Source organism: Solanum stenotomum, chromosome 12, assembly GCF_019186545.1.
Source record: "Solanum stenotomum isolate F172 chromosome 12, ASM1918654v1, whole genome shotgun sequence".
Lineage (NCBI taxonomy): Eukaryota > Viridiplantae > Streptophyta > Magnoliopsida > Solanales > Solanaceae > Solanum > Solanum stenotomum.
The window spans coordinates 38,154,835-38,172,560 of record NC_064293.1 but is presented as its reverse complement, the minus strand read 5'-3'; the positions used below and the strand labels follow the sequence as shown (position 1 = coordinate 38,172,560).

At 28.1% G+C, this 17,726-nt stretch overlaps 1 protein-coding gene across 2 annotated transcripts; it reads right to left on the bottom strand.

Annotated features, from left to right (window-relative positions):
* Nucleotides 1-1,612: 1,612 nt before the first annotated feature.
* On the bottom strand, nucleotides 1,613-5,805 carry LOC125846840 (uncharacterized). Of its 2 annotated transcripts, none has more exons than XM_049526513.1 (5): nucleotides 5,652-5,805; nucleotides 5,338-5,508; nucleotides 4,032-4,140; nucleotides 2,473-2,701; nucleotides 1,613-2,016 (listed from the first exon to the last, which is right to left on the bottom strand). In XM_049526513.1, the coding sequence occupies exons 1-5, from the start codon at nucleotides 5,652-5,654 to the stop codon at nucleotides 1,929-1,931; spliced, it is 600 nt and encodes a 199-aa protein (XP_049382470.1). In that variant the 5' UTR covers nucleotides 5,655-5,805; the 3' UTR covers nucleotides 1,613-1,928. The 2 variants fall into 2 exon arrangements, with proteins under 2 accessions (XP_049382470.1, XP_049382471.1); XM_049526514.1 differs by having other exon boundaries at nucleotides 4,032-4,134.
* Between the last annotated feature and the right edge of the window lie 11,921 nt (nucleotides 5,806-17,726).

The window sequence follows — 17,726 nt, the reverse complement described above, 5'->3', positions numbered from 1 at the left end:
CATTTTCTTTCTTGAAAGCATTTTGTGTGACAAGACATTGCTCTTCACGAAGTAATTCCCTAAAGCAAACATTCAAATAAGGAGACGGGTCATGATTCATCAAGTTAGAGCGAACACTCTCAAAGTCGGAGCATAATTTCATCAAAAATTGATCTCGATTGCTTTGCTCATGAACTGCCTAAATCACTGATAGAGAATCAGTAGGTATTTTGGCATAGACAATATCTGTAAATTCAGCCCATAAATTCTGAAATACAGAAAAATAATCCTGAACAGAAAGACCTCTTTAAGAGTAACTAGCAATTTCATACTCTAACTGAAAGCGTCTTGTGCTATTATCTTGGTTGTAAACCTTTTGTAAGTAATCCCACATGACCTTAGCTGTCTTGTATGGCCTGAGATTAAGAACAATAAGAGGGTCAATTGACCTTAGAATCCATGTCATCACCCAAGCATCATTAATCTTTTATTCACCTAGCTTTGTTGCATCAGTAGGAGCAGGATCGCTTCCATCTATATGGCCCCATAGTTCTTTGCCGGTGACAAACAACTGAAACTGAAACTCCCAAGAAGAAGAATTTTTTCTAGTAAAACGAACACTGAAGAATTCAAAGTGATGTGAATTCATGCTTTTGAATAGCTATGAAAACTACAAAGACTCAAGAAAGCAACTCGAATGACCAAGAACAAAATTCCCAGGTGGTAGGACTGATTGTCGATGAACAGTCAACCGAAAACCAAGATTTTCAAAAAAAATTTAGAAGGAACCATAGATGACTCTATGAAACAAGACAGCCAAGAGAAGGCTCTAATACCATGTCAATTTTCTGCTTAATTCCTCTCAAAGTGAGAGTCTTTCCATTATATAGANTTTCATAATATGACATAAATTAAAATAAAAAAATAATATATATTGGGCCCGTGCTGGCACGGGGTCCTATATCTAGTATATTATAAGTTGTGAGTGATCAAGTAAAAGGGCCACAGAATTAGGGACCTGCACTGTTTAGAAGCCCAAACATTTGGACTAAAATCTTTTGAATTTGAAATACGTTTCTTTGATCTTAAAGGTTTAGTTATACCTTCAAGTCCAACTGGATCCAGAGTCCAGATTATGAGGTTCCTTAAAAGCCTAAAACATAATCTCAATCATATTTAGCTTAATTATATGTTTTTATTTATGTCTTTTTTCTTTAATTCTATTCCTAAATCCTAATTAGCTTAATTAAAAGTTATTGAACCTCTTACAACTACATACATATTTGCAGAAATCATTAAGTCAAATAAGGATGGATTAATACTTGTGAGAACATTTTTTCCCAATCAGTATCTAGTTTGATAAATGTGCACTGCTCCTATATATGCCAACGTTTAAGTAGAAATATTTATTCTAAATATTTTGTGCCATGCCATCATGCTCCACTAACAATGTTTTATTAGTACTATTCAGATCAAAGTCATAGTATATGTGCCCTGTACTAAAGCTGCAGAGAAAATAAAGAAACAATAGGGCTTTGAACAAAAATGAGTGGGAGGCATGTGGTTACACACATGATTTGAAGTAATATATAATTTAATCTATAGTATCCTGTAAGTTATCATAAAATATTAATTGTAATTAACTTAAAGTAACTCGATTGAGTACTTTTTTAATTTTTTACATTGTCAGTGCATAGAACTTAAACTCTAAAAAAGGAGAGCTCATCAAATATTACAAAAAGAGAACCTAACAAAGAAAAGGTACAAATTTGTTTGTGATCTGTGCCACTCATTAGAACAGAATATTGCCAAGATTTGTCATGATAGCTTTCTGTTCTTCTCTTTTGAAACTTTGTTATGCTCATGTCTCTTCTGCAGCTTCTACATTTATATAATATACAGGCTTCTGAGTTAGAACTAGCTAGTGCCTTCTTCATGCTTTATATATATCATCCATTAAGATCAGCAAGGTCTTCTCCATTTAACTTGGCAATGGATAATGTAAAATAAATCAATAACATTGTTCCCATACTTGACCTGTCAAAGACAGGGTACCATCATATTAGATAAATTAAGCAACTAAATATTGTTAGTCTACAATTTAAGTCTCGCCAACTGATGTTAATTACTAGCGCATTTAAACATGTTTCTCTGTTCTAATTTATGTGATTGTGTTTCACATCATGACACGATGTTTAAGAAAGAAAAAAAAAACACTTATGAAATGTGTTGTCTAAAACTGATCTTAACAAATATGAAATCTCACTAAAGATAAATCAGAAGTTTTAGTTATCATTTTTACTAGGTAACCCATTAATTCTTGAGTTAATATCTTAAATGGTCACTCAACTATGTGAATTTATCTAGCAAAGTCATTGAACTTTATTTTATAACAATTAAATCACTCAACTCAAAACTTTGTGCATATAACTTAAACTCGTAAAGAATATTATTATATACCACTCATGTAAAGAAGTTAAGAGAAAAACTCACAATGTAGCAAAGAAGAGAAGGATCCTCCTAGGATCAATGGTCCAATTAGTAGATCGTCGGAAACTGAATCTCCTGCCACCAATTTTACTTTCAGTGGCGGCGGCGGCGGCACCATGGCCGGCCACTATAGTGATCTGATGATTATGGGTTTGTGGGGTATGTTGATCACTACTGGTAGTCAATGCCATGGGCTTTTCTGGTGTGATACCTCCTCCTAGCAATGAACTTGCTGCATTTTTAATTCCATTTTAAAAATAAACAATTAGAATATACTATACCCCATAAGTATATGTTGGCTTAATTGGTGCTTTATCACTCAATAATTTTGATGCATGTGCAACCCTTTTTTAAAAATAATAATGAATGCAAACAAAAAGGAACGACACTCGTATCTTCATATTATTAATTAATTATTCCCTTTGTTTAAAAAAGAATGACCTAGTTGGACTTGGAACGGAGTTTAAGAAAAGAAAGAAGATTTTTTTAATTTTGTGGTTGTAAATTAAAGTTATGTTAAATGTACCAAAATGTCCTTTAATCTTGTGGCCTTAANGGTGGGATGTTAAACGCAAAAAATCCCACCTTGGTGGTTAATGAGATGACTATTTATAAGGCTTGGACAATCCTCCTCCCTTTGAGCTAACTTTTGAGGTATGAGTTAGGTGTAAGACCTAATTTCACAATATCTAGCTACAAGATTAACAAAAGCTTTAACCTAAATTTTCATAAGAAATGTTGACATCATAGGCTTCAAGCGGACCATATGAACTTTAATTGGACCCATTGCATTATGTAATAAATTATTAATAATGAGTATAGTCGCACTTGCTGCTTCTGACTTGAACTCTACGTATATTATTGTGTTCATTTCAAATTCACCGATTTTAAATCTTAGATTTTTAGTTATTTTACACCCTAATAAAAAGAGGTGAAAATGAAGGCTCTGAAAGTTTATATATTGATTATGAACTAATGGCGTATTAGCACATCTATAACTAATAAAAAAAATAGAAATAGAATGATTTCTCATTAAATAATTGTAGGAACAAAGTCTGTATCTTGTAATACTGCCATATGAAAAGACAAAAAGAACAGAGCGGATTTCCCCACATGGATCTTCTGTTTGAGTGAGAATTTATTATTGTTTGGTACTATGTGTTATAGCTACGTGGCACATGTTTAGGCATGGTCGTTAGCTTAAATACGATCATATAAATTAAAACGAAAAGAATTGACATGATATAAAATGATCAAAAACTAGTACAAGAAATAATAAATGTAGAGAAGAATCCGATTCCTTTTAATTTGGAAGTGTTCTAATTTTGAGAAAATATCGAAGGGGTCATATTATATAGTCTTTTTCTTTCACTTTTGACTATTAAATACTACCTTAGTAAAAGAACAGAAACGCAGGTAGACGAATACAAATTTAATGATTGTTTTTGTTTTTAACACTTCTTTGTTTTTTTTTTTTTTTTATATATATTACACCATTCAAATAAGTTAACCGAAACTATATATATGTATTTAATAAATAAAGAGAAAAAGAAAAGTATTACCTCTAGGGGAATTTGCCGTGAAGTTGGTGTCTTTATCATTGACAGCATTTGAATTTGTTTTCTTCTCGCCGCTTCGAAATGATCCTTTTCTTGAAAGGTTCCTCTGCAACTTTAGAAAATCAAATTCATATCAGAAAAAAAAATAGCAATATTTTAAATTTAAAATAGCCAACATATATATATTTAATGTATAATTTAAATTACCAACTAGAAAAAGTAACAGTGAATTGTAAAGATCCCAATAAAATCATGAGTTAATATTTTAAAAAGTCACTCAACTTTTAGAATTTATCTAGTAGAGTTATTAAATTTTATTTTGTATTAGTAAAGTGACTAATGTTAGGCCTTTGTATCAATAAAATCACTGAACTAAATTTATTATTTTTATGTCATTAATATGAACTCCACGAATAAATAAAATTAAAGAAAGCTCATAAAAAAAATTCAAGAACCAATGTTATGATATTACAATATATTTAAATTTAAAATGTATTATAATGGATGTTTTTCTTTTTAAAAAAAAGAACCGTAAAAAGTTGTCATTAACAAAAATTGTAGGATATATCACTGTCATATAAAAAAAATGACATAACATTAGCTTAATAACTGTAACATTAAATTGTTGCGGTCACTGGGTTAATAAAAAATTGACGAGTTACAAAAAAATTGTGGCAGTCATTAAGCCAATGATAATATCATACTTAATATTTATTTTTGAATAGTGTTCATCGTCATACATTTTAACTCTTAAATACATAATAATATTATAATATTTATTTCACTAATTAAGTTTATTCATAAGTTTTTTCTGATGATTTTTCTTTAATTTTATTCTTGTGGAGTTCATATAAATATGACTTAAAAATAATTTATTTTGTTATATCAATTTTTTAATGATAAATTTTAGTTGAATGATTTTATTGAAACAAAGATGTAAATTGAGTGATTTTAATACAAAACAAAGTTAAGTAACTTTGTTTGATGAATTTTCAAATATTAACCCTAAAAATCATATACTAAAACTTTTGGGGTATTCTCCAAAGTTGCAAAATCTATCTTCATCTTCTTCATGAGGTCCATCTTTTTATAAAAATAAAAATAAATTAAATATATCAGTAGTTGTTAAGACTTGGTCCTAGTAAACAAAAATTGACCAATAATGAGTTCTTTTCTCACTGCTTTAACAAAGGGGGTTAAGATTAGGATAAACTTGAATCAAGAACTTGTGATTTGGTCAAAGTTTTCAGGAGTATGAACAAAAACTTAGAGAAAAACAGAGACCAAAAAATGAAAAAGAGAAACTTACAGTAATTCTTGAATTGGCATTTATGTCTTTCTCTATGATATGAGAAAATCGTTCCATGTCCACAACAAAGCTATCTGATTTTGTGCTTGTGTACTGCAATCCATTCATATGATCAGAAACACAAACACCCTTTTCTTCAAATAGTCTCTGTTTCTCAACACCCATATTCTCCTGCAAATTTAATTTAATTTACAAAACATATACATACAGAAATGGTAACAAATTTCTTTGTTTGCTGAGAAATTTTGAAGAACAGAGTACCAAGAATTCAATAGAACAGTATTCAGAGACAAAAAAAAAAAAAAAAGACTCACCATTTTAGGATAATCGAGAATTATTGAAGAAGACGGAGGAAGAAGGGTGTTTTCACCTGCTAATTAAGAAATCAAAGTTTGTTACCTGATACATTTGACAACAAAAACAAACAGAGAAGAGGTCTTGATTAAAAAGTCAAACTTTTTTCTCTGTACGAATAAACAACTCTATATATAGGTGAGAAATAACAGTAACTAAATTTGAAAGACTCCTTTTTTTTATTTTTTTCTGATATTATCGGTTGCAAAATAACTAGCTTACCAAGGACAAAAAAACTCTTATTCTTCTCTCTTCTAGTTGAACTGCTAATTCCTTTAGAGCTCCCAAGTTCTTATAAATATTATATATAATATGAGTTTTTTTTTTTTTTTTTGAAAAGGTTTTGTTTTTTTGTTACAAAGAATGATGGGGAAATTGAATTGATTGCTAAGAATATTTGAGGGGTTTTCGGGGAAGTTAGATCAACGTGTTGTGTGGATAGAAAGAGACTATTTTTTTATTTTTTATCTTTTAAAAAAGTTTATGAGTTGTTTAGGTGTCTGTATTAATTGAATTGGGTTGTTAATTAATCAAATAGATGACCCATCTTTGTTGCCACTTATTAGCATTTTTTTTGGCTAAGAATGTTTTAGGGATGGGTCCATTAGGTTGGGTGTAGAATAAGCAACTGCGCCCCCTTTGTTTTGTTTAATCAGCTTTAATCATTCAATCGAAAAAAATAATAATTTCTTTATCTATTTTAAAATTTTTGATTAAGAATAGATGGATTTTAAGTATCACGTTGAATTCCTTGGAACTGCACCGTTGGCTTTTTGTATCAATTAAAATTGCTTTCTTAACAAACAATGATTATGGTTAAGAGTTTATTTTCTTCATTTTGCTTTGTTCTTATCTTTTGCCTACAAAATAAATGAGACTTTTTATTGCGTGTGGTACAAATCTTGTTAAACCAAATAAGTCTAGTTTAGCTGAGAGACGAAATTCAAGTAGAATATTCGGATATAAGATAAGGGAAAATCCTGAAACTGCCATTTGTCGTGCTCTCTCTCTTTAACATTAATTAGTATTTAATTAAGGGATAAAAATGGATTAATCGTCAAAAGTTTTACTTCTTTTTCCTGTCAAAGGTAAATTCCCAAATCCATTCATTTCATAAAATGACTTGTATTAGTTCCTTTTTCGTTAATTATTTAGATTCAAAGATTTTGTGGTGGGGCCCGTGGATGGGGTGTAGAAACAAAATGAAAAAAAGGCCGGTTAATTACTCCTTCTATCTCAATTTATTTGTCAAATATTTTATTAACATTAACTTAACATCTTTGAAAAATATAGTGAGCAAATATATTTGAGACCCTATCAATTAATAGAGGTAGAATGATAACAATAGTATATGTAATCGAATTTCAAGTAATGTTAGATTTAATAACAATAACTAAATTTTAAAGATAAAGTCAAAAAAGTGATTAGTAAACGTTATTCAAATTTGTATTGCGATTCTTTTAAGCAGGAAGCATGTTATGTCATATAGGTGCTCAACCCCACAATACAAGAAGAAGAATTCACATCACCATAAAAGGTAAATATCATAGTGTTGATGTTGAAGAGGAAAAAGATATAGTGGTAAAGATGGGAAACAGACACATATAGGCAAAAAATGAGTAAATGGAGTGCATACTCAGCTATCGCCTTTTACCATTTTGGCAACTCCACTGGACCATCTTATTTCCCTATTACTACTAAGTATTTAGCATGCCTATAGGAGAGCCACTCAACAGTCCACTTTTGACATTATTATTATTATTATTATTATTATATATATTAAAATGATTACTTCCATTTTCAAACTCTCAGAATCGGTTGAATAAAAAGAACAAAATATAATGCTTCTTTTAGCATTTGTTTTCCATTTTTTGAAACTTTTTTTTGTTTACCAAATCACCATTTGAGAGGGGCGTTTTGGTTTTCAAAAATCAATTTTCTGATCAATTAATGGGGGAAAATCTGATTAGATTTATTTTCACACTTTTTAATCCAAAAGCCAAAATCATTGACTTCCAATATATAGTACGTTTGATGTCCAAATTAATTTTGATATCTTTGTCAAGTGCTACATGTCATAGAACTGGGACGCTAAGCCACCTAAATTAGTTTTTGGTCATATATACTACTTTTACTACTACTATAAAGTTATATATATATCTAATCACTACTTTAAGTAATTGAATTTAGTTACTACAAACATTTAATAGTTGGACCAAAATTAATTATCAATTGGAAAATCTTGGTTGTGTAAAGAAGTTGTAAATTGACCATCCAATGTCATTTGTGATTGGACCACGCTGATTATATTATTACAAAAAACTTCTCCATCTCCTTATTCTCCACCAAGTGAACTTCAAATTAAGATAATTTCTACCCTTTTTATTGTGATAATTGATTGGAATTGGTCCCTTAATAAGATCACATACGTTTTACGTTTTCCATGTGTTAGTAGTTCCATATCAGTATCGTGGGATAACAATTTCTTATATGCTTTTGAACAATTATCTTTTAAGTTTGATTTTCATGTGGTTAATTTAAATATATCTCAAAATCAATTTTTTATCATGGTATCGATCACGTGAACCAATTCTTTTTGCATCCGATCGATGTGAAGTTGCCAAACTTGAATATGCGAGAATGTTAATAGTCCTCGTTGATGAGTGGGATGTCAATTTCTTTTCTTGTATGGCTTTGTGCAATACACACCTTTTAAACTAATATTTGAGATCAGACTCAAGATTTATTTTCTTTATCGCTAAATAATTTGAATTTCATTGTTATACTTGATATCATCTATTATAAAAATAAGTACTCGATTGGATTCTAAAAGTTGCAAAGTATATAAATTACTTATCAAGATCTGATTCCAATAAATTTATCAGTTGTTTATAAGTCACCTAATTAGTAGTACTAATATGAAAATACACTATCAAAGTAAATACCCTAATAAAATCTGGTTCTTGATTACATGTTTGAATCAATTAATAGCTCAAAAATCAACTAGGAAATAGATATGGGTAAGAAATGAGGGTAGTCCTCACCCATTCTATTACGTGATTCTTTTCTTGACAACAAATTATGAAATTGTGGTCAATCTTGCTACCACTTAAATAATTTAGTTTTCATAATTTCTATATTTATTCACAATTACAATCACACCTAAAAAGTTACCCATTACTGTCTAATTGAACATACTTCTTTGAAAAAAGAGTCACCTATGAACAAGCAAAAGCGAAACTAATGTTTGGCTTTTTTTGGGTATGAATCACAGTATATCGGTGATATTTTTGAATTTATTCTATTTCATATTCATCGATCCGTGAAAGAGACCAAGGAGATATTACTGCATCGAGCTCGGCCAAGAGTAAGCTTCTCGATAGTCTCTTTCTTTCTAGAAATAGAACTCTAACTATCAAATCCTAATTATGCTTACGATTTTGACATAACCCAATGACTTAGCTTAGACGTTGTATTTTTATTAAAAAATATTTAATACATATAAATAATTTATCCAAAATCTAATAAGTTAACTTTAATAGAATAGAAATTCATAAACTCAATATAAGTTTCATTTTTGTGTATAAAAATGACACGTGTCTAGGAATGGTAATGGAGAATCAATAAAATCAACGGCAAAAACAATATACCTATAAATATACGGTTCATTCGTATTATTTTAAATAATAATAACCATCAGCTAATCAATAAGGAAAGAATTCTGGCAAACTCACAATAAATTAAGCTATGAAAAAAAAAACGAAATTATATATATAGAATTTATATTTTTAAATGAAAAAGGAATGTTAAAAAACAAATGAAAGATAGTTGTTGACAGGGAAGAAACCAAAAAAGCACATGACTAGCCACGAAAGCGCGGCGCATGCTATGGATAGTTCAATGAATGCAAATTAAACTTTTTCATGTAAATAAAGAAATATAAATAATAGGAACACTCGTGCGTTAAATACACAAAAGGTTGAATCTCAGTTGGTCCAATTTTTTATTTTTATTTTATTTTTTGGATGGTTTCCGCCTAATGTTGATAATTATATTGAGATGCGACTAAAATTAAATTTATGTATTGTATGATTTATATGTGACACACTCATTAAGATTTTTTCTATTCTTATAAGCTCAAATTTAAGATTTTTTTAATTATGTGTCAATCTCCAGTAGAAATTATGTAAAGTTTTACGACTTATTGAGGTGAATATGCATAATTAAAGAAGATGACATGTTTTATGTGGTTAACTAAGCTACCTAATAGAAGAACGAGAACACACACAAAAAATAATAATCAAAATTATTTAATTGAAACACTTTATTAAAATTAAGATACACAAATAAAATATAATCAGATTTAATTTGAATGTCTAGATTAAATATTCGTAAAATTAGAGAATGACTATGTATTAAGTTAAACTTTATAAGTTGTAGGAGAATATTAGTTTCTAATTTATTTCACACCAAGAGTTGATTTAGTGGGAGACCGACCAATTAAGGTGTTATAATTTTTATAACATGAATATTCTAGTCGGTCCAAAAGAGCACCACATTAATTTGATTGTGGGTTGTTGTGGTAGTAGTAATATTTTTGATAAATAAATATGTTGATATAATATAAACATTGGTAAGTACTATATGGTATAATATTGTAATTACTCTGGCCTAACTCTATCTTTAACCTTTTTAAGGGATTTCGAAGTTCGGAGTCCAAAGGACAAAAAAAAATTGTCAAAAATTTCAAAAGGGCACATCAATTTTTTTTAATCAAAAGGGTAAAATTACTTATGACGGGGCGATTTCCTTCTGGCAAAAGTGACGCCGTTACTCTGCATAAAATCGCTGACAGCGATTTTGTCCAAAACAAAAATCTTTGCTCTTTAAAATCGCTGTTGTGGCAGCGATTTTGTCAAAAAAAAAAATTTAATTGAAATAGCTGCTATAGCAACAATTTTCTTTAAAAAATTTAATTTTTTTTTATTAAATAATCGCTTACCGGGCAGCGATTTCATTAAATTCCAAAATCAATAGAATAATATTAAAGAAATTAAGCTGAGACCAAGCATGTGCAATCACTATTAATCATTTAAGCAAATGGCAGTACAAAACACTTCAAGACAGCAATATATTTAAAATGCAAAATTTGAATGAAATCGCTACCTTGCAAGCAAATTTTTTTAAAAAAATTTAACTTTTTTAAGAAAATCATTGCTTCAGCAGCTATTTCAATTTTAAAAAGTTTTTTTTTTTTAGAAAAATATTGCAGGGGCAGCGATGTTTAAATTTTTTTTGACAAAATCATTGTCGGGGTAGCGAATTTTATGTTTTTAATGAAGTAACGACGTCAATTTTGTCAGAAGAAAATCGCTCCATCATAAACGATTTTGCCCTTTTGGTTAAAAAAAAAAATTGATGTACCTTTTTGAAATTTTTGACATTTTTTTTTATCCTTTTAGCTTCATACTCGAATTTCTTGCCACCTTTCCACGTACCATAGTGGATCTCATTTTTGCACATTTTCCCCGCACTATTTCACAATTTTGGGGGAATGTAATGTGATTAATTAGTTGGACTAATAATATTATGTTGGAGCCAAGAAGAATAAAGAATGTACTAGCTTGGGAATATGTGTTACACTTTTTGATCATGATTTCTATAATTGATCAATGATTTTTCCTAAAAATAGTCTACAACATACTTGAATTGAATTATTACGAGATCAACTTGATCCACTTTAATGAAATATGTTACGATGGAGCTTTGAGAAAGTCGTATATTAAACTGAGTTACTACTTACTATTATACTCAAGATCCTCAAAAACGAGGAAAAAAATGAAGAACTTACAAGAAGAGAGAGAGAAAAAATATCATTGAATTAAAGAGTATAGAGTGGAAAAGACTTGGTACTCGTTACTCGTTAAGAGAGTACATTGAAGATATTTATAATTAGTATAAATTTTAGGAATCACATAGTTTTAATATGAAGTTACAATCTATCCCTATTTAGTTTGTAATTACATTAATTCCTGAAAAAGTAAAACAAACCGGATACATAATATGTAGCTCGGATGCATTATAAAATAAACCGGATACATAATATGTAGCTCGGATACATTATAAAATAATTTAGAATTAGGAGAGAAATAAGAGATTTTAGAGGTTTTTAGAAATAGTTTGGACTATTAAAAATAAGGGAAACATAAGACGTGTATTTCTACTTGCTATTATATTCAAGATCCTAAAAAACGAGGAAAAGAATGAAGAACTTACAAGGAGAGAAAGAGAGAAAATATCATTGAATTAAAGAGTATAGAGTGGAAAAGACTTGGTACTCGGTACTTGTTAGGAGAGTACATTGAAGATATTTATAATTAGTATAAATTTTAGGAATCACTTAGTTTTAATATGAAATTATAATCTATCCCTATTTAGTTTGTAATTACATTAATCCTTGAAAAAGTAAAACAAACCGGATACATATTATGTAACTAGGATACATTATAAAATAAACCGGATACATAATATGTAGCTCGGATGCATTAAAAACTAGCTCGGATACATTATAAAATAATTTAGAATTAGGAGAGAAATAAGGGATTTTAGAGGTTTTTAGAAATAAAAGGGAATATTAGAAATAAGGGAAACATAAGACGTGTATTTCTACTTGCTATTATACTCAAGATCCTAAAAAACGAGGAAAAGAATGAAGAACTTACAAGAAGAGAAAGAGAGAAAATATCATTGAATTAAAGAGTATAGAGTGGAAAAGACTTGGTACTCGTTACTCATTAGGAAAGTACATTGAAGATATTTATAATAAGTATAAATCAAGTAACTAATTTAGCTACCTAAGTATATGGGCCATATAAGTTTATTGGGCCACAATTTGCATTGGGCCTTACAGTGTCATTCTATCCGACATGTATGATTGTACTAGAATTGATCAACTATCTATCTTATTTTCTTCATGTCCTTGACAATCTATTTTGTTTCAATAGTGTATTTTTATGGTAACATATTTTGATGTTCTTCTTGTTACTTGAGAAAAGTTAAGTTATTTGTTTAGATATTTTGATGTTCTTTCTTGTTACTTAAGAAAAGTAAGTTGTTTATTCAGACATTTTGATGTTCTTCTTATTACTTAGCTTAAATAAGAGTAAGTTATTTGTTTAGCTACAAGATATTAACATTATCAACTGAACAACAATAAACCTGTAATAGTTTGGACATTCTCGAGAAAAGGACAAATTGTTTGTTTGCTGATTCATTTTTAATAAACAATTTGAAACTTTTAGAACTAGAATATATGTAATGAATAATGATCAATTCATTCATCAAGTGCGATGATGATTTATTATATGTCACTTGTGTTTGGTATGGATAAAACCCTTTTTTAGAAAATATTTTGAAATTATTTTATATTTAACTAGTATACATACCCGCGCAATGCACGGTTTGTTGATAAATATAATCATAAATATTGATTTGTTGACAATTTTAAAATTTAACTTAATATAAGATAATATAGTAAAGTTTATTTGAAAGAATGTTAACATTTAGCATCTTAATATGTTTTTTTTTTTTTTACCGTGGTTTCCGGGTGTTGCTTTGCGAACCCGACTAGCTGTACCCATCGGGTCCCGCTGTTTCAAGGCGGTGCACCACGGTTAGTTCCACGGGGCCCTGGAGACGCAGCCGGTTTGTAATATAATATTTGTGTAAATAAATCAATATAAGCTTAGTTCATTGTCTAAAATTGACAATAATAATTTTTAGCATTATTTTTTTTTGAACTATTCAAAATCATAAATATTCTTACCTTATTCATATTATTCTCTTGTTAGAATAATAAACATTTAAAAAAAATTAGTCGTTAGATTAAAGAAAAATATAACTAAGAAAAGTCTTATGATCACAATAATGCTAAGCATCAAACTATACAAATCTAATCACTTGAATATAAAATTGTAGACTACACGCATTAGATGTTTTGTAATTTCTTTGTATTTTTTCTATTAATAAATTTAACTTTTTGAAAAATATTGTAAATTTTTAATAATATATATAAGTATCAGTTTTTGTTTTTGTCAGTTGTATGTTACATATTCTTACATAATTATTTATCAAATTATAATTGTACTTTTTTGGAGATAAATATTTTTTTATAAATATTAAAACTGAAAATTTAAGAATTATTTTGATAATGACACATGGCACTATTTTGCAAAGTACGAATTTATAATATTTGAAATTTATTCTTTTTAAAAGATGATAATTCCAAAACATTTCTGTTGATGACATGATTTATTTTTTTTACATAATACTGATTTGAAATATTTAATTATATTTTTTAAACTCAAAAATTCATTTTTTTTGCAATGCTGATTGATGACACTTTTGTCTTTCCTATTATATAGGAAGAATATTTAAATACATAGTTGAGTATTAATAGATTAAGGTGGTTATATAGGCAAATAGGTGAGATTTTAGGGATGATCTAGGTTAGTTTTTTTTCTTCCGATTTTCATCTTCTTCTTTTCTTAAATTTTACCCACGTATTTTAAATATCACTTTATTAATGTTTTCTTTTTCTTCCTTTTTCCGTTAATTATTTTATTTTTTATTTATTTTGTATCCTGATATTTTTAAATATATTTTCTAATCAAATAGTTAATGTTGTTTGTTTATTATTTTTATTCTTGTGTTTTTACCTTGTTGTAAAATTATTAAGTGCCTTGAAATTAGACGGTCACTTAGTAGGGAATATTAAAAGTTTTTTTTTCCTCTAAATTTGGTAAAATTATTTAGTGCCTTGAAATTAGACGGTCACTTAGTAGGGAATATTAAAAGTTTTTTTTTTTCTCTAAATTTGTCATAACTAATAGAAAAAATTATTCGTGCACGTTTTTGTTAAATTATAGAATTTTTTCAATTTTAAATATTATTTATTAACTTGATATCGTGGCTATTCTTTTAAATGTAAATATTACCTTATACAAAAAGAAACTAAATTTTGAAGCTATAAACAACATACTAAAAGAAACTAATAATAATTATTTTTTGTGATGATTTTTTAAAAAGGAACACGAAAAAAGCAAGTAAAATTTTACTTAAAGACAAATCTTATACCTGCACGATAATCAAGCCAAAAATTTGTTAGAGGATTGATGTGTTAAATCTTTTATTAATATAAGTCTTTATAAACATAATCAAGCATTTCATGATTTCACATTGTACATATAATAATTTGTTTTAATTTTCATAAAAGAGGGGTTTATATCTAATTTATTTCTACCCAAAATGCATCACGTATCTTGTTACATTTCATAATTTATAATTTAACCTCTAAACAGATAACATAAAATTGTATTTGATAAATTTTGTATTATCTTAGAAAGGATAGAAAGAGTTATTTCTAATCCTAAGAAAATTTTTGTTTAATTTTTTTAACATTTTAAATTTTAAATTGAAAATAACTAACACATATTAAAATATTTTAAAATTTATTTTTTTAGTGCTGACACGTGGCATTTTTTTTTCTCCTATTATATATATATATATATATATATATATATATAGACTAAGAAGAGAAAATAGGAATGGACAGGAAAAGAAAATAAAAGTACACTGTTGGAGTTAATATTTCAAAAGGTCCCCTGAAATTTATTTTGTATCAATAAAATCACTTAAATAAATTTATTATTTTATGCTATGTAAATGAACTCCACAAATAAATAAAATTAAAGAAAACTCATCAAGATATTTCAAGAACAAACTTAATTAGTGAAAATTATATTATTATATTACTATATATTTAAAATTTAAAATGTATTATACTGGATGTTTTTCTTAAAGAAACTGTAAAAAATTGTCATCACAAATAACTGTAGAATATATCATTTTCATATAAAAAAATGATTTAGCCATTGGCTTAATAGCGTAATATTAAATTGTTGTAGTCACTGGTTTATAAAAAAAATTACGTCTTACAGAAATTTTTTTGTCGCAGTCATTAAGCCCATGATAAAATCATACTTAATATTTATTAGAGCAACTTTCACATATAGCAAACAAAAAAATTATATTTGTATGCTATAACAAAGTTTGCATAATTGCGCTCCATAGCAAACATATATATGTTAATTCACTATACATATACAATTGAAAGCTATGTCTATTTCGCTATACATATATACAAAAAGAAGCAATTGTATAATTCGTTGGCTCCTCTTCAGATTTGTATAATTTCGCTGGCAGGCCATTTGTATAAATTGTTGTTAGCCTCTCGTTTGTATAAATCGTTGACAAAAATATTTGTATATCAAAAATCGTTCTCTCTTTCGCTTTATACAAACTTAAATTATAAATTATATCTGTATAATCTGTGTTTGTATAAAACGAGAAAGAGAGAAGACAAAAGAAAACTGGGCAGGAGAATATTTGTATTGTATAATTATAAGTGTATAAGACGAATATATATGTATTTGCATGTGTATATACTATTTTCTTTCGTTTTATACAAACATAAATTATACATTATACAAACATAAATTTTACATTATATTGTATAATCTGTGTTTGTATAAAACGAGAAAGAGAGAAAGGCAAAAGAGAATTGGGCAGGGGAATATTTTTATTGTATAATTATAAGTGTATAGGACGAATATATATGTATTTGCATGTGTATATACAATTTTCTCTCGCTTTATACAAACAGAAACGCAATTTATACAATTGTGTTGTATAAAGCGAGAGAGGCGAGCACAGAGGGAACGAGCGAGAAAGGGAGAGTGGCGGCGAGAATTTGGAGGGAGAGAGGCGACTGACAAACGTTTGCTACGGAACGCAATTAAATCAAACATTAGCTACTCCATTTATTTTAGATTATAAGTTTGCCATTCTGTACAATTATCCCTATTTATTATTAGAATAATGTTCATCGTCATACATTTTAACTTTTTAAATACATAATTATATTATAATATTTATTTCACTAATTAGTTTATTCATAAGTTTTTTTAATGATATTTCTTTAATTTTATTCATTTGTGGAGTTAATATTCATATGACTTAAAAAATACTAATTTGTTTTGCTATACCAACTTTTTTAATGATAAATTTGATTGAGTGATTTTATTGATATAAATATTTGAGTAAAGTGATTATATTGATATAAAACAAAATTTAACGACTTTATTAGGTAAATTCTTAAAGTTGAGTGACCTTTTGAAATATTAACTCTACATTGTTGCAGAGCCTCAATTAATTGCACCTTCACTAACAAAGGCATAATAAATTAAGCATCAAAACAAACACTCAAAAAACACTTTGAAAACATTAATTTAAAACTTTTATTTGCATAAACATATATATATATAAAGCACCCCCTATTTTTATTGATTAAGACACCATGTGTTCAGGCTATTCTATAAAAATTTATATGTTTGAGCATCAAACTATGCATCACAAAAAATAAAGTCATATTAACTACAAATCGTTCCTTTTATGATTTGAGAGAGGGAAGGCAAACTAACCAATTTGTACTCTTTAGGATCACAAACCTTCAACATGGTCTTTATTAGTGAAGACTCTCTTTGCTCCAGCCTCAACAAATAATATGCATTTACCCTACCCTTTCTTCTGCTTAGTACTTATGGACAAACAACATTCAAATCTGCCATTAACATTTTAAGATTTTCAAATAAATTTAATAAGTTTAAAGTTTAAATCTTTGAGATAAATTCAAATACAAATTTTTAAAATAGGAGACGAACAATTTGCCAAATCCTATAAAAGAAAGGGACTGTGAATTATGTGCAAGAGGTTGTGATGAAGAATCATGTCCATATCTCCTTGACAGGATACTAATTGGGGATGTATAATTTTGATATGATGGAACTGGCGCTGTCACATCACATGCGATATTTTTTACGTATTATATAATATATTTAGAATGATGGTATGCTAACGTTCCTTTTAATATAATATTACAGAATGCTGAATGTTTCCAACCACCAAAAGTTATGTCT

Coding starts and splice junctions, on each gene's coding strand:
- LOC125846840 (XM_049526513.1), bottom strand. Junction 4,141..5,337: donor ATGCCAATTCAAGAATTACT/GTAAGTTTCTCT, acceptor GATTTTCTAAAG/TTGCAGAGGAACCTTTCAAG. Junction 2,702..4,031: donor CACGGCAAATTCCCCTAGAG/GTAATACTTTTC, acceptor TTAAAAATGCAG/CAAGTTCATTGCTAGGAGGA.